Below are 17,322 nucleotides of genomic sequence, written 5' to 3'. Positions count from 1 at the left end.
TACAGCTGGATAGATCAAATTATAAGGCACAGGACAGTGAGAAATCATAGACCATTATATTCATGAGAATTGAAATCGTACGTCTACTCTATTTCAAGTGAATTGGCTTGGGATGGTGTACTATCAACTGTAACATCTCCCATTAATCCTTGAGAAACACTTCCAAGGCAACACCATGTGCCCTTTCTGTCCTATCATTCTCATGACTCTTATCTCATAGCCCTCCACCCTCAATCATTCAAGTACCAGATGATATCCTGAAAAACTTTTTATCTCTATTTATATATTCATGGTTGCAAGCATTTAGGACAACAAAAGTCATTTTAACTTCAAAAACAAACATCCTATCTACAACTCTCTATTCCCAACTTTCTCTTCCGAAGTATCAATATATGAAAGATGGGTTTTCGTTTACCTGGTATCCGAAAGGCTTCCCTTCCAGCAATCCAAGCATCTTCAAAAGCTGTGGATGTGCCAAAGGGTTACCTTGCAGTCTATGTTGGAGATCAAACGAAGCGGTTTATGATTCCTGTATCATACTTGAACCAACCTTTGTTTCAAGATTTGTTGAGTCAAACTGAGGAAGATTTTGGATATGAGCATCCAATGGGTGGTCTCACGATTCCTTGCAGAGAAGATGTGTTCTTGGATATCACTTCTCGCTTAATGAGGTGCTAATCCGTGAAGATCAAACTGGTTTAAATGTATATACAAAAGTTTTGTAGCATAGTTTCTTAGCTTGAAAATAGTCTCTCTCCAATTTTATTATATAAATTTGGACAGTACAGCAATTGTTACAATAAATTTCCTGCATGAAGAGTTTTCTCGCATTTCCTTCATCTGTCATTTTGAGTTGTCGAATAAGAAATTAGCTACTTGTCTCCAAGTAATTCTTACTGTCTCGGATTTAAATTCAGCTATTATGTCTACGTTTACTAGCTAAGTTCAATGACAAAATAACTACAATATAACAGAGAGGAAAATAAAGACAAAAACTCATTGAAAGTGTAAGTCTTTGTGAAACTGTACTGCTTTGATTTAATCTCACTTTATGATTTTTGTGAACCATCCCTCGTCACTGAAAACCTATAATATTGTTTGACAAAAGATCAAAACCATCCATACAAGTCTATGCTCATTTCATATAGTTGGTTTTACAGTCACAACTGGTTGTGGAAGTGACAAATGCTCAACTAATTGAATTATCTTCAAATCTTGAACGATTTTAAGATACTACCATCTTTTTAGGGATGAAAATAGAAATTAAGTATCTTTCTCTTGAATGGAGGATTATTGCCCGAGTTTGTAATCTCTGATCTCAAGATGATGCAAGGACGAGAAATTGCCCTACTTTTTTATTGGGTAACATTGAGAAAAGAAAACGGAATAAAAAGTGGTGTTTCCCCATGAGGACTTTTAAGTGGGTGGAATCGCATGGTGATGGATGGAATGAAGTAATTTCTCTGGTTTTTTTTCTTTTTTCCTGTAATGTTTGTTTATCAATCCAAACAACCAAAAGAAGCAATCTTATCCTCTTACAAAATGCAAATTATGTTCATAGAATAATTATATATAGATAATCATTACATCAAATTCATATGAAATTTCTATGACAATGGATGTTATCCATTCGAATGAATTCAACTTAACTTTAAGTCCATTATAACTGTCTTGGTTGGGGAAAAATCCACCAGATCTATAAAAAAAAACCTCTGAAACTCCTTCTAAAGAAATTGATTCTTCTCATTTTCCCCCTTTCAAAATACTAACATCTCTTCCCCTTCCCTGCCTTGCCCTGATTGCCGAGCACTTGGGTTTCTTATTTATGCTGTGAAATTTGAGAATAGTCGAGTCTTTTTAGTGCTGTATACCATTGTAAGTGCTGTGATAAGTAAACATCGAAAGAGAAAAATAGATAGAAAAATTTGAATTCATCATCATTACCCAAAATTTGGCAAAAATAGTTAGAATTCGAGAAGATGCCTACAGTACAAAATGTCTCTAATTAATCTGTGTGAGTCTCCTAAAGTGAGATCTATTGTCCCTTGAAGCAAGAAATTGTATGTTGAAAGACATCTTCACTGCATGGAATTGTTAGGCCTCCCATGGGATGATCATATCCAAACTCTTCCTCTGCATGACTCAGTAAGTCTTGGAATGAAGGTTGGTTCAAGTAAGAGATGGGAATCACAAACCGATTTTGTTTTTCTCCAACATAAACTGCAAAATAGCCCTTCGGTATGTCTTGAGATTTTGAAGTTGTTTGTCTTGCTGTGGATGATGCCCTTCGAATGGTAGGTAAACGGAAACCCATTTTTGAGCTTGACTGAAGAAGATATCAATCTCAAATTTACAGAGAATGAACCCAAATTTTAATGCTTGAGAGGATTCCAAAGCCTTGTGTTGTTTTTTGAAGGTATAGGATAGTGTATATATAGATGTTAAAAGAAGGAGAGCGCAAAGATGAGATATTGCATGGTATTGTCTACAGTACTTCTATCAAGAATAAAGTAGGGTGCATTACGTAACCCCACCTTGTTCTGCAACGAGCAACATTAAGCCTCCACATGTTCCCAATGAGACGTGGCTAAGTGAAGTCCCAATCCTGTTCATGGATTAATTCGTATTCCACGTTTTGGCAAACATGCTCTGAACATGTTTTCTTCACGTTACCTAATGTTGATTTACAGCTGGATAGATCAAATTATGAGCCAAAGGACAGTGAGATATGATAGACCATTATATTCATGAGATTTGAAATCATACGTCTACTCTATTTCAAGTGGATTGGCTTGAGATAGTGTACTATCGACTATAACATCTCCCATTAATCTCTAAGAAACACTTCTAAGGCAACACCATATGCCCTTTCCATCCTGTCGGTCCCATAACTCTTATCTCAAAGCCTCCACCCTCAATCATTCATGTAACCGATGATATCCTACAAAATTTTCATCTATATATATTCATGTCTGCAAGCATTTAGGATATCCAAAATCGTTCACATTCTAAAGTATTTTAGCTCCAAAAACAAGCATCTTATTTACAACTCTTTTCTCAACTTTCTCTTCCCAAGTATCATCATATAAAATATGGGTTTTCGTTTACCTGGTATCAGAAAGGCATCTCTTCGAGCAATCCAAGCATCTTCAAAAGTTGTGGATGTGCCAAGGGGTTACATTGCAGTCTATGTTGGAGATCAAAGGAAGCGGTTTATGATCCCTGTGTCATACTTGAACCAACCTTCATTTCAGGATCTGTTGAGTCAAGCTGAGGAAGAATTTGGCTATGACCATCCAACTGGTGGTCTCACAATTCCTTGTGGAGAAGATGTGTTCTTAGATATCACTTCTCGCTTCGATAGCTGCTAACTGCATGAAGATGGAACTAACTTAGATGTAGACATATACTTGACACATTTTTGTATCATAGTTTCTTACCTTGAGATTATTTCCCTCTCCATGTTTGATGTCTGAATTTTTAAATGAAATTTAATCTGAATGATAAGTTATCTCCACGAAGTTTTTTCTCACATTTGCTATGAATCTGATCTACATAATTACTGAATAAGAAATAGTTAAAAATCCATCCCTCATACATTTCTCTGCTCTGCCCTGCCCTGATTGTGCAGATCTGGGTTTGTTAGGTTGAGGAATTTGTTAGAATAATCAAGTCTTTTTGTTGGAACATACAACCTTCTAGTATTGTCTACCATTCTAATTGCAGGGAGAAGAAGTGAACATTGTAATGATAAACAAAAGAGTTAGCAATTGGAATCATCATCGTTGCTCAAAATTTCATGATTTTTATTTGATAGAGAAGAAGCCTATTGTACAAAAATGTCTCTACAGATGTATGTCGATATCCTAAAGTGCGAAATTCATTGTTCATTCAAGCAGTGAGTTATATGTTTGAAGACATCATCACTGCAAGGAATTGTTAGGCTACCCATGGGATGATGATATCCAAACTCTTTTTCGGCTTGACTCAATAAGTCTTGGAATATAGGTCGGTTCAAGTACGGAAAGGGGATTAAAAATCGCTTCTTTTTCTCCCCAACATACACTGCAAGATATTACCCTGTTATTTTGAAGGAAAATAGAAAAGTATCTGTATTCATATAATCATTGGACCACTTTTTCTTCCTTCTGTGATTTCTATTTAACTGATCAAACAACCAGAATAGGAGATCTCTTTTTCTTACCAAATTGAGATTATGTGATCTTCATACAACAATCTTTATATAGATAAACAAACCATACGTCAAATGAATGTGAATTTTTTTAGCTATGGATGTTGTCCATTGAAATTAATGGCAACAATAATCCTTCATATTAAACTCATTTTAACTGTTTCAGCAGTTGACATGAGTGAAATCTCGTGTATGATCCGAATGTGTGTATAGAACTTAAATTCTTTTAAAATTGTCCCAAACAAATATTAGCTCTTCCTTCTAATACTGTCTACATTTTAATTGCAGGAGAACAGAACATAGCTATCGGTAAACAGAAACACTTAGATACTCAATTTGTTTCCATTACTCAAAAAATGGTAATAATTGTTAGAAGTTAGAGAAGTTGCCAATTGTACAAAATGGCTCTACAAATCTGTGTCAGTTTCCTAAAAGTATGAGATTTGTCCCTTCATGCCAGAAGTTGTACACTTGAGGACATTTCGCTACAAGGAATTGTGAGGCCACCTATGGGATGATCATGTCCAAACTCTTCCTTGGCTTGACCCAGTAGGTATAGGAATGAAGGTTGGTTCAAGTTGATATGAAAATCATGAAACTGCTTTTCCTTCTCTCTGACATATACTGCAGGATAGTACTTTTGTTCTTTTAGAGGTGCTTGGCTAGCTGTGAATAATGCCTATGTAAATGAAAAAACATATTTTGTGCTTGTTTTAACAAAGAAAATAACGTCAAATTTGCAAAGAATGAACCTAATTTTTTATGCTTGAGGATGCCAATTGCTTGTGTTGCGTGTGAAAGCAAAGGATGGTCTATATATAGTTTTTAAGATTTTAAGATTCTCTAGAAACCAAAGTTTTTGAGAAAAGGACAATTTAAGGAAAAGGAGGGTGTAAATATGAGATATCACATGGTGGCATCTTCAGTACTTCTATCAAGCATAAAGTAGGTAACCCCACCTAGCAAACGATGGCCAACATAATGCCTTCACATGCATGGCCTGTAACCAAATGAGTCGTGCCTAATTGATAACCTAAGGTCTCCTCATGCATTAATTGGTATTCCATATTTTTGGAAACATGCTTTGGGCATGTTTTGTTCACGTGGCCTGATCTTGAAGAACAGTTGGATGGTATATTCGAGCTGATGAATTATAAGGCCACAAATAGCAAGAGATCATACAATTTGAAAGGTTGATTCACTTTATTTCAAGGGGATTCACTTTGAAGTAACATGTCACATTGATCCCTCAGAAAGCCTTTCAAGACCATATGCCCTTCTCTCCCTGTTGGTCCCATGACTCTTATCTCATAGCTCTTCTCTCAATCATTCAAGTAGCCAACGATATCCTACAGAAACCTTCATCATATCTATATATATATTCATCGCTGCAAGCATTTTAGGACAACAAAAAAATCATTCACAACCTAAAGCCTTTGAACTTCAAACACTAGTGTCTTACTTACAACCTTTTTTTTCACATCTTCCTCGTCAAAAGTATCAAAACATAATGGGTTTTCGTTTAGCTGGTATCAGAAAGATGTCTCTTACAGCTATTCAAGCATCTTCAAAAGCCATGGATGTGCCAAAGGGCTACCTTCCAGTCTATGTTGGAGAGAAAATGAAGAGGTTCTTCATCCCTGTATCATATTTGAACCAACCTTCTTTTCAAGATTTGTTGAGTCAAGCTGAGGAAGAATTTGGGTATAACCATCCAATGGGTGGTCTCACAATTCCTTGCAGAGAAGATGTATTCTTAGATACCACCTCTCGCTTGAATAGGTGCTAGTTCCATGATGATGAAACAGACATAGATGTAGACTAAACTTGATCCATTTTTGTAACAGTTTCTTTCCAACAGTTTTGTTATCTTAATAGCAAAGAGTACAGATATATTCATCCGAATGAGAAGTTTCTTACATTAACCTTTTTCTCACATTTTGAGTTCGTTTATCAATCTGCATAAGAAATTAATTCACTAAAAAGTTAAATAGATTTATTTAAATCAAATAACTATTAATGTATCAAACTGAAATAAATGTATAGTCAACAAATTTATAAGATAAGCTTTAAATTAAATGATTGATGTAAAAGAAAATGAAGAGAAAAGGTCAAATACGAAAAATAGAAGTCTATCTGTGTGAACCATCTCTAATTTGCTTTCAGTTGTTCATCGTAAGCCCAGAAATCTTGTAAATAATGCATTGATCAATTATTTCTGGTAAACTTAAAGTGATGAATTATGGCTAAATCTTAATATAGATAAACTTAAAAAGTATGTCAAATAAATATAAAATTTGTTTAGCCATGGGTGCTTCACAATGAAATTAGTGGAAACAATAAACCTTCATGTATTAAGTCCATTATAGCAAGCCTTTGACAGTTGGCAGGGGTGAACCTCATATACGATTCGGGCCAAGAATTTTAATTTTACTTCTGTAAGTGTATAAAACTTAAAAAAAGTTCAAACCTGTCACAAATAAATTGATGCTTCTCTTAGAGTCCTCTTTTATTTTAACATAACAGCAAGCAACCTTTAAATACTGTCTACCATAATTGGAGGAGAAGAGAACATAGTTATGGACAAAAAGAAACAATTAGAAATTCAATTAATTGTCATTGTTACTCAAACATTTGGTGATGATTGTTACAAGTTAGAGAAGGCAAAAGGGTAGTCAGTTAGTGTATGTATAGCTTAAGATTCTCCAGAAAATGGAGAAAAAGTGACTGCTAAAGCCAGGAGTGTGTAACATACGAAATATCATGTGGTACTGTCTTCGGTATGTTAAGCATAAAGTAGGATACAAGTGTGTAAGGTCTATTTATGCATTAATCCATATTCCATATTTTTGCAAACATGCTTTAGCCATGTTTTGTTCACGTGGATTGATGTTGAAGCACAGGTGGATGATACATTTTGGCTGATGAATTATATGGCAACAATAGCGAGAGATCATACATCCACTTTATTTCAATTGGATTCTGTTTGAAACATGAGACTTGTACTATCTTCTATAACATGTCATATTGATCACTGAGAAAATCCTTCATGGACACACCATATGTCCTTGTCTCCCTGTTGGTCCCATGATTGGCAGCATTTTCCCCTCACTCATTCAAGTATCAAACGATTCTTACAAACTTTTCATCTCTCTCTCTCTATATATATATATATATATATATATATATTGATGGCTGCAAGCATATAGAGCAACAAAAAATAAGTCACAACCTACAGCATTTGAACATCAAAAACTAGCATCTTATTTACAACTATCTTTTCTCAACTTTCTCTTCCAAAGTATCATAAGAATGGGTTTTCGGTTACCTGGTATCAGAAAGGCAACCCTGGCTGCGATACAAGGATCTTCAAAAGTCTTGGATGTGCCAAAGGGCTACCTTGCGGTCTATGTTGGAGAGAAAATGAAACGGTTTGTGATCCCTGTATCATATTTGAACCAACCTTCATTTCAAGATTTGTTGAGTCAAGCTGAGGAAGAATTCGGGTATCACCATCCAATGGGTGGTCTCACAATTCCTTGCAGAGAAGATGTGTTCTTAAATACCACTTCTCGCTTGAATAGGTGTTAATCCTATGGAGATGAAACTGAATTAGATCGATGTAGACTAATTTTGACACATTTTTGTATCAAAGTTTCTTGTCTTGAAAAGATGTTCTCTCTCTCATTTTTGTTATCTTGAGCAATTGTATAAAAATGTTCATTTGAATGAGATATTTGGTACATGAACCTTGGTCTCACACTTTCTCTTCATTTATGTTGAAAAAAATATGTTGGATGTCTTAAATTCTTTATAAAAGAAAAATTGAAAGCTTTTTTCTTAATCCTATGGTAAAAGGAGATTAAGGAAGAACAGTTTTCATTTATAAAGCTGACAACCCTTGAAGAAAAAATAGGAATTAAAGGCACCGGTAACAATATGGAAGAACATCATGATATGCGAGTATTTGAGACAGAGATACTCCGCTTATAAATGTGTTACAATTTATGACAGATCAAATTCTATGATTCCAATGAAAAAGAAGTGAACGACTCAACTAATGAGTGTTTGCTAACAGTGTATGTAGTTATGGTTGGAGCATCTCTAGCTCGATTTCAAAACTTGGAAATATTTAACTAATATTGTGTTTTGTAGTGTTTTTTTTTTATAAGTTACTCTGTTTAAATTCAAAAGGTAAGCACCACAAGAAAAATTGGTACAAACCTGACCTAGATTTTAAATAGGCAAAAACAATAATGATCCGATCCTATGTTAGACCAAAAATCATTTTTATACACACAGACATAAACACACATAGATACATACATACATAGACAAACACACAGATACAACAAGACACACACATACACACTCAGACACACATACATACAAACATAAACACCCATGGAAACAGATACACACATACATAAACACAAACACAAACACAAAGCGAAGCGAAGTTCATTTTTTTCATTGAAAATGTGTCAATGTTATCAAACATTGAAAACATTTTGGATAACATGTAATGTGTTGGAAAAGTTATCCAACACAGTTTTCATTGAAAGCTAAAATGGTCAATTGATGTTAGATAACATCTAAAGCGTTGGATAAAGTTATTATGTTTCCAATAATAGAAAATCACTTGTTATTTTATATTAGTTGCATTATTATTTTTATATTATCCAAATAACTTAACATTCACGAGTCTTAATACATGGAAATAAGTAAGCAACATGACAGAACAAGATAATACCGATTAATAGAAAAATAAATAACAAAGACTCAATTGAAGAATGTAAAAATTGAGTTGTCAATAGAAAAAAATTTTCGTATGATCCAACTTATTTTTTAGGCAATTTGAATCCATTGATTTGTCAACTTTAGATTAGGAATGACAAATAAATCCATCTATATAGATTTTGTCCAAATTCGTTCTTAGTTTAATGGGATATCCGCATTGATTGAGTACATATATAGTTCTTAATATTTAATTTTTTTCAATGGGTATGAAGACTAGATATATCGTTTCTCCAATGTATTTTCCCTCTTATAACTATATTGATTATACATTTTTTTAAAGATTATATTCAAACGGTGTATTAACAAATTTCAGTGAATCAAATACTTTTTAGATCTTCATGATTTCTACTATATTTATTCATTATTTATTTTGTTCACATGAAAATATTTGATTCTCAACGTATAAAGTTTACTCTCTAATACAAAATCTTGTCTTTTTATATTTAATTTTTATTTCATTTAAAAAACATTTTGTTTTGTTAAAATAATTTTTATTATTTTTTAACGGTTTGACTAATTTAACATCTGGAAAAAAAAAATCATGTATCCAAGGTTTTTTTTTCTTATCATATATATACATTTCTTTTAACAACTTCAATGTGTATCAAATTGCTTTTAAGGCACAACTTTATCACTTGTACATGTAACAATTTTATTTGTTTTTTATCTTTTATCATTTAAAATATTGTTTTAGTAATTTTTTATATAATTGTTTTAATTTTCTAATTCATTCTCGTAAATGTAATTTTAACATAATAGTTATGTAAAGGTGTTTCATTTATTATAATATAATAATTTAATATTATTTTTATGAAATCAGATGATGAAAAGATAAAAAAAATTGTCTAAATTTAAATTATTATTAATTTAGTAATTTTTCTCTGTGCAATTTCATTTAAATGGTGAATTATAATATTTATTAATTAGTTTTTAAAAAAGATAGTTTATTATAATTTAGAGAGAAAAAAAGTATAGAAACATTTGAAATACTTTTGAACTTGAATATTTTTTTTTATAATCTTTTAAAAATATTTTATAACTCTATTAACTTTCTTTCACCAAAGTTGTAAAATTAATTGATATTTTGATTATCATGATATTTTATTTATTTATAATTGAGTAATATTTTATATAATTATTTTACTTTTGTATAATTGTTATTTGGTATTTTGATTTAAAATTTATATAATTATTATTTTCTTTCTAATATTTGACATTAAAAAAATGAAAAATTATATTTTTATAATAAATATTTGATAATTTCATGTTTTCTTTGTCCTGATTTTATTTTTTATAGTAATTAATTAATTAATATTAAAATATTAAAGAAATGATATCCATTGTCCGGTGAAACTGGGATGAGACAATATTTCCTTAAGTATAAGGATGGGAATAGGATGAACTTTTACTTCTGACATAAAAATGGATAATAAAATTCGTTCCTTCTCGGTCCGGTTTTCATCTCTCTAGATCTCACCTTATAACAATGTTTCAATCTTCATTAATTGATAACATTTTTTTGACAACATTTTAATATTATCTATGTGTCATTCTGTAATTGGTTCAAAATTACTCTATAATTAATAATAATAATTATAAATATCAATATGGACCAATCCTTAAATTATATATTGTATTGTACTTTCCGTATCCTTGACAAGGGTGAGCAGAGAAAGCTGTTATGATAAGAATTGCATTGATTTTGATTGGAGACAGCTAATGCAACGATAATTATTAAGAGTGGAAGTCATTTTCTTTTAGCTGTCATAAAACCATTGTAACGATGCATACTTTATTTTGACTAATCCATGAAATGACCAAGGGATTTGTATGAGAAAGTGAATATGTGAGATGTCTCAGCATTACATTGGCTAAAATCATTGGATTTCTCTCTGCACAAATCTCTTTCATTTTTAATAAATAACTGTGTACAAAGTAGGTCATGAGCTCTACAATCTTTAGTAAATATTGATGATGACCTATAAGACAACAACACATGTTTCATGAAACCTTGTCCCTCACATAGTCCATTAACCATTCAATTCAATGTTGTCTACACAGGCACTATATATACTCATTATTGCACTCTCAGCTAAAGTATCAAGCTTGAAGTATTTCTGTGTCAGACAAGTTCTTGAAAATCATTCTGTAGTTGTGTCTGAGTAAAAATCAAGAGAAACCATGGGTTTCAATTTACATGGTATTAGAAGAGCAAGACAAGCAGCTTCAAATGGTAAAGTGGTCCCAAAAGGGTATTTTGCAGTGTATGTTGGAGAAAAAATGAAGCGGTAACCAACCTTCATTTCAGGACTTGCTAAGCTTAACGGTAGAAGAATTTGGATACCATCATCCCATGGGAGGCCTTACAATTCCTTGCAGAGAAGATCTCTTCTTAAATATCATGTCAGCTATCTCTTGAATAGTTGTGGACAAAGATACTGACATGGATTAGTATTTAGTTTGAACAACCAATTTTGCAAAATATATGCAGGAATGAATGTTACTAATTTCGATGATTAGTTTACTGTAAGATCTTTTGTTGAGGAATTTTTTTCAGTCTAATTAATGGTAATGCCCCAATTTCTTTAGGAAGGGATAATTTTACAACTTAAGATGCCTGTGTTACAAAATTTCTATACTGATCTATGTCAGTCTGCTAGAGTTTAACATTTACTACCCACTCAATCTATAATCTATCCATGGAATAATCATATCCTATTACGAAAAGGTTAATCCGTTTATACAAGCACCCCAAATTAAAAGGAACATATATCTATGAAAAAGAAACAGATTAACAATTATATATATGTGTGTATATATAAATTTCCCTTGCCCTAGTTAGGAATTATGTGTTCTGTTCTTGCTTTTAAACTTGCTAAAATGAAGTCTAGTTTCTTTTTCTCTGTAGCAATCAAGTGTGATTGTAACGGGAAATGAAGAAAGTAACAAACAAACATAAAATGCAGAGAAGATGCTTCAACAATAAATCCATTCTCGATAAGCATAAAAAATTGTGTTTTTTTCAATCTGATGATTTTTCATTTCCCTATTTCTTGAGAAAGGGAGCTCTGTACAAGTTGAGAAGATGCCTAATTTACAAAATTGTCAATTCTAGTGTGTTAGCCTCCGAAGTTGTAAGATTCATTGTCCATTTAAGCAAGCAGTGATATGTTGGAAGACATCTTCGCTGCAAGGAATTGTGAGGCCACCCATAGGATGCTCATAGCCATACTCTTCCTCAACTTGACTCAGCAAATCCTGGAATGAAGGTTCGTTCAAGTAAGACACAGGGATCATGAACCGCTTCATTTTCTCTCCAACATAGACTGCAAGGTAGCCCTTTGGTGCATCCGCTGCTTTTGAAGATGCTTGATTGGCTGCAAATAATACCTTTTTGATACCAGGTAAACGAAAACCCATATCTGTATTGATGTGTTAGAAACTTGAGAAGAGAATGGTTTGAGAAAAGTCTTCAAAACAAGCTTTTGAATCTTTGAATGCTTTGAGAAGTGAATAATTTGAGTCCTAAATGCTTGTAGCCTTGAATATATATAGATAGAAGGATATGTAAGAAACCACTTGACACATGAATTATTGTTGAAGGAAGGGTGTGAGATAGAAGTAATGGGGCCAAATAAGAGACAAGGAATATGGTGTTGTCTTTGAGGATTTATACTAAGAATCAACATAACATGTATCCATGAAAGAAAGATTAATTGAATCATGTCATATGTCACACTTATTGAGGCTGTTGGGGGGCGAAAACATCATTGATGCACAATTCATGCTGTGTTGCTTATAATTTGGCATACATAAAATATGTGGTTCACAGTGTCTCTCATGATCATATGTTCTATGTTGGATATCTTCTTATCTCCACTGATTCAGAGCTAGCTCAAGCCTCAACATTTACAGGTTGCTTATGTCACCCTGATATTAGTTGGTACATGGTAGATATATATATATATATATATATATATATATATATATATATATATATACATATATATCAACAGCACTATAATCTTATTTAAAGAAACATGTGAGATGTCTAAAGTATGTCTACTACATGTCTATAAATCATTGATGTAGATAGATTTCAGCTTTGCAGACGCATTTAGTTTCAAGTGGGAAATTCTGTTGGCCATTATATCAGAAGGTAGTGATGTGGGGTTATGCCCTACAACTTATCCATGAAAGAGGTCTCTAAGACAATACCATGTGATCCCCTGTCCTTCCCTTGACCCCATCAAGTCCTTGTCAATCATTCATTGTGGAATTAGATTGCAGTTGAAGAGTTCCCATTAGGGACTATATATACACTATTTCTTGCATCCTCAAGCATCAGAATTGAAGTAGTTATTTCTCATACTCATACAAGTCTTTTGACATTACTTCAGCATATTATTTCTTTGTGGATCAACAAAAACAATGGGTTTCCGCATTCCAGCTATCATTAGACAAGCATCATTTTCTACTGCAAAAACAACTCGCAAGGGACTTGAAGTCCCAAAAGGCTACCTTGCAGTCTATGTTGGAGATAAGATGAGGCGGTTCATGATTCCTGTATCATATTTGAATCAATCTTCGTTTCAACAATTGCTAAGTCAGTCAGAAGAAGAATTTGGATATGATCATCCAACTGGAGGTCTCACAATTCCATGCAAGGAGGAGGAGTTCATAAACGTTATCTCTCATTTGAATTAGCATTAAATCATGCTATTGGAGAGTTAGTAGATTAGATGAGGCAAATTTGTATAGAAGGCACTTCCTTTTATTGCAAATATTTTTCATTTTCTTTTCTTGAGTAAATCCATTGGAAATAGAAACAAGTTCCATAATGAGAATACAGAACTAGATATTGTTTAAACACCTTTTTCTTTCCCCCACATACCAATGAATTTTAATGTGATTATGAAAATTCTTCTGATATACAACAGGCTAACAGCATATATTACTATAGATTAAGTAGAGAAGCTCTATTGGACATATTAACAAAACTTCATATTGGTTGTTACTGTTTCCTGTTTCAATTTCAATACTCATCCTTGAGCCAAACAAGGAAGCCACAATACATTTGTCCTGAAACAGTTTGTGGCTAGAATTTTCAACTTAAGGCTCATTTAGTTCCTGGTTGAAGTGCCACATGATGACTGTCTAAACGAACCATGATATACACAATACTACAATTATTTAATTTTAGATTGTGCTTATCAGGTTTTCACCTTTTAATAGTGATTAACTTCGTTTCAAATATGAAATATTTCTCCATGATCCTAAGATCAAATTGTATCAGAGTGCAAAACCCACTTCCCGAAATGAATAGCCAATGAAGTAACTACTTAATCAAAGGAGATTTGATCATGTAAAACCAAATGTCTGTTCATTGATTGCTCTTTCATACTTCTGTAGACACTTAGACCCGTCACACTTAGACACAAAATATTAACCCAAACAGTTGAATAGGTTCATACTATCTTTATAATCATATATTATAAAAAATCACATAAATTTGTATATCCTTTATTATGTTATTCAGCGATAGATATAATATTTACTTATAATACAAATAATATATCATATCTCCAAAAGAAATACAATGATGTATCAATTAGTTTTTATTTGTATGAATTTTTTTATTCAATATTCATACGTTCAAATTTATCAGGACAACCAAGTTACTAATTTCTTATAGCAACCCTGATCATCCAGGATGAAGTTAAAGTTGTAAAAGTAACTAAAGAACAAAATATACAGAGGAGAGACTAAATTGTTGAATTCATTTTCATTAAACAAAAATGGAACAAACTTGTCCTTCTAATGATCTTTCATTTCTCATATTTCTCAAAAAGGGGATCCAAACAATTCGACAGGTGCCTATTGTACAAAATGTATCTACAAATCTACGTCTGTCTTCTACAGTACAAATTTATAGCTTATTCAATCGTGAAGTTATTTCTTGGAAGAAATCTTCACTGCAGGGAATTGTAAGACCACCCATTGGATGATCATATCCAAACTCTTCCTCAGCTTGACTCAACAAGTCCTGGAACGAAGGTTGGGTCAAGTATGATATTGGAATCACAAACCGCTTCATTTTTTCTCCAACATAGACTGCAAGATAGCCCTTTGGCACCTCCACAGCTTTTGAAGATGCTTGATTTGCAGATGCCCTTCTAATACCAGGTAGACGAAAACCCATTGTTGTTTTGTGTTTTCAGGGACTTCAGTAGAAAATGGTCTAAAAGACACTTGTTGAAAGTTTGAGCTTGTGAATTTAGAATGCTTCAGAAAGTAAAGGGTAGGTGTTGGTTCTAGCATGCTTTCAACCATGAATATATAGATAAAAGAATGGGTAAGTAGGATACTTGAATTATTGGTGAAGGAAGGTTATGAGATAGTAGTCATGGGACCAACTGAGAGACAAGGTCATATGGCAATGTCTTGACAGGACTCTCCCATGAATCATAGTAACATGTTATGACATATAATACAAGCCAACCTTCTGCATCAATTACCCCATTACAGAATTATATTGACACTTATTTGGGGTGGAGGGGACCGCAAACTTCATGTATGAAAGTTCACATGGTGTTGTTTTAAATTTAACGTACACAAAAAAGTGTGGTTCCTAGTAACTCAAGATCATGTATTCAATTTCAGTTCTGTTCTTGCCTCCAATTCCGATTGAGACCTCTCATGGTTTACAAGTTGCTTACTTAGACTCTGATATCAGTTGGTAGATAGAACATATATCAATGGCGTTGTCATTTATTTAAAGAAACACGTGAGATGTCTACAGCTTGTCGATCCTTGAAATAGCTACAGCACAATGAATGAACTAGCATTAGGTTTCACCTGTAATTCTGTTGGCCAATATCTCTGAGACAATACCATGTGATCCCTTGTCTCTCGGTCGACTACATCATAGCTCCTCCAAAAATCATTCATTGTGCTATTGGATTGCTTAGGCCATTGGCAGCTATATATAAAACAGCTTTCCAGTTTTCAAACAACACAAGTCATTCAGTCCTCAAACACCAGATTTCAGATATTCCTTTCTTACAATATTTCTTTGGCATCAGTTTGTCGTGTGGAGCAATCAACAATGGGTTTCCGCATAGCAGGTATTATTAGATGGACATCATTTTCGACAACCCAAGCAGTCTCCAAGGGTGGTGAGGTACCTAGAGGCTATCTTGCAGTCTATGTTGGAGACAAATTGAAGCGGTTTGTGATTCCTGTATCATACTTGAACCAACCTTCATTTCAAGAATTACTGAGTCGGACAGAAGAAGAATTTGGGTATGATCATCCAACAGGTGGTCTCACAATTCCATGTCAGGAGGATGAGTTCCTAAACGTTACCTCTTGCTTGAATGATTTGTAAAACAAGCAATTGGAGACAGATAGATCAGATGAGGCATATTTGTACAGAAGGGACTTTCTTTTATGCAAAGATTTCAGTTTTGTTATCTTGTATACTTGAAACATGTTGCTTGAATTAAGGTGCAACACAGAACATTGTTTGATCACTTTTAGCTTTCACCAAATCACAATGAACTCCAATATATATACAACAGTACCATTATCAAATTTCAGTCCATATATATATCAGGATATTAGCTTTTAATAGTTATTATTTGCACTTATTTTATTAGAGATATTAAAAATTTAACATGATTAAAAATAAAATCAATTTAAAATATATAACTAACAAAAATCTATTGGAATTAAATTAGACTTAAAAATTTATTTTTGACCCTTAAAAGAATTTCAAAATCTAAAGTGTATTTTACTATTACTATGCAACAATCATTCAAAAGGTTATTGACTTATTCTGAATTGAATAATTCCAAATATATTTTATATTTTTTTAATTATGCATTTCGAAACATTATTTATCCTCTGTATTCATTGTACGAAATGATATTTTTGTTTATCACATATAGTGTTGTGCAGGAAAAATCATGTAAGCTGCTTGCACCACCTTCATAATAATTATTAGCTGCACCATATAGTATAAAAAAAGACTAAAAATATTTTTCTTTATTATATCCTTACACTAACAGAAAAAGACTAAATATTAATATTACTGTATCAGAGTACTTCCATAATCGTCGTAGTAAAGAAAAGGAAAGAAGAGAATGCAGAAAAAAAGTTTATTCAGGAAAGTTATTTCTAGAACGTATTTCATATGTTTAGGAAAATTTATTCTGAAAAAATTATTTCACAAAACTTGTTCTGAAAGATTTTGTATACATTCTGGAAAGCTTACTCTGAAAATCTTATTATAAAAAGTTTGTTTCAAAATAAATTTCATACACTCT

General features: G+C 32.7%; 9 protein-coding genes and 1 pseudogene across 9 annotated transcripts; 7 read left to right on the top strand and 3 right to left on the bottom strand.

The window, feature by feature from the left end:
- The first annotated feature begins 263 nt into the window (after positions 1-263).
- On the top strand, positions 264-886 carry LOC148201840 (auxin-induced protein X10A-like). Its single transcript, XM_088109032.1, has one exon. The coding sequence runs from the start codon at positions 400-402 to the stop codon at positions 676-678; it is 279 nt and encodes a 92-aa protein (XP_087965158.1). The 5' UTR covers positions 264-399; the 3' UTR covers positions 679-886.
- A 1,014-nt stretch (positions 887-1,900) lies between these two features.
- LOC148201839 (auxin-induced protein 15A-like) lies at positions 1,901-2,420 on the bottom strand. The gene has a single exon (XM_088109188.1). It carries the CDS (start codon positions 2,312-2,314, stop codon positions 2,036-2,038), a length of 279 nt encoding a protein of 92 aa, XP_087965314.1. The 5' UTR covers positions 2,315-2,420; the 3' UTR covers positions 1,901-2,035.
- Positions 2,421-2,987: 567 nt separating this feature from the next.
- On the top strand, positions 2,988-3,532 carry LOC148201838 (auxin-induced protein 6B-like). The gene has a single exon (XM_088109266.1). It carries the CDS (start codon positions 3,093-3,095, stop codon positions 3,369-3,371), a length of 279 nt encoding a protein of 92 aa, XP_087965392.1. The 5' UTR covers positions 2,988-3,092; the 3' UTR covers positions 3,372-3,532.
- A 1,908-nt stretch (positions 3,533-5,440) lies between these two features.
- LOC124825809 (auxin-induced protein X10A-like) lies at positions 5,441-6,097 on the top strand. The gene has a single exon (XM_047298523.2). It carries the CDS (start codon positions 5,703-5,705, stop codon positions 5,979-5,981), a length of 279 nt encoding a protein of 92 aa, XP_047154479.1. The 5' UTR covers positions 5,441-5,702; the 3' UTR covers positions 5,982-6,097.
- A 1,313-nt stretch (positions 6,098-7,410) lies between these two features.
- On the top strand, positions 7,411-7,935 carry LOC148201837 (auxin-induced protein 6B-like). Its single transcript, XM_088109170.1, has one exon. The coding sequence runs from the start codon at positions 7,505-7,507 to the stop codon at positions 7,781-7,783; it is 279 nt and encodes a 92-aa protein (XP_087965296.1). The 5' UTR covers positions 7,411-7,504; the 3' UTR covers positions 7,784-7,935.
- A 3,033-nt stretch (positions 7,936-10,968) lies between these two features.
- Positions 10,969-11,604, top strand: LOC148201836 (auxin-induced protein 15A-like; annotated as a pseudogene).
- A 360-nt stretch (positions 11,605-11,964) lies between these two features.
- On the bottom strand, positions 11,965-12,754 carry LOC124825807 (auxin-induced protein 15A). The gene has a single exon (XM_047298520.2). The coding sequence runs from the start codon at positions 12,410-12,412 to the stop codon at positions 12,134-12,136; it is 279 nt and encodes a 92-aa protein (XP_047154476.2). The 5' UTR covers positions 12,413-12,754; the 3' UTR covers positions 11,965-12,133.
- Positions 12,755-13,097: 343 nt separating this feature from the next.
- LOC124825808 (auxin-induced protein 10A5-like) lies at positions 13,098-13,862 on the top strand. The gene has a single exon (XM_047298521.2). It carries the CDS (start codon positions 13,424-13,426, stop codon positions 13,697-13,699), a length of 276 nt encoding a protein of 91 aa, XP_047154477.1. The 5' UTR covers positions 13,098-13,423; the 3' UTR covers positions 13,700-13,862.
- Positions 13,863-14,752: 890 nt separating this feature from the next.
- Positions 14,753-15,328, bottom strand: LOC124825806 (auxin-induced protein 15A-like). The gene has a single exon (XM_047298519.2). It carries the CDS (start codon positions 15,192-15,194, stop codon positions 14,922-14,924), a length of 273 nt encoding a protein of 90 aa, XP_047154475.1. The 5' UTR covers positions 15,195-15,328; the 3' UTR covers positions 14,753-14,921.
- A 457-nt stretch (positions 15,329-15,785) lies between these two features.
- On the top strand, positions 15,786-16,527 carry LOC148201835 (auxin-induced protein 10A5-like). The gene has a single exon (XM_088109010.1). The coding sequence runs from the start codon at positions 16,101-16,103 to the stop codon at positions 16,380-16,382; it is 282 nt and encodes a 93-aa protein (XP_087965136.1). The 5' UTR covers positions 15,786-16,100; the 3' UTR covers positions 16,383-16,527.
- Positions 16,528-17,322: the final 795 nt, after the last annotated feature.

Source organism: Vigna umbellata, chromosome 3 (assembly GCF_029865625.1).
Source record: "Vigna umbellata cultivar VRB3 chromosome 3, Vumbellata_1.0, whole genome shotgun sequence".
Taxonomy (NCBI): Eukaryota; Viridiplantae; Streptophyta; class Magnoliopsida; order Fabales; family Fabaceae; genus Vigna; species Vigna umbellata.
Note: the sequence above shows the minus strand (reverse complement) of the source record. Positions and strands in the feature narration are given on the sequence as shown.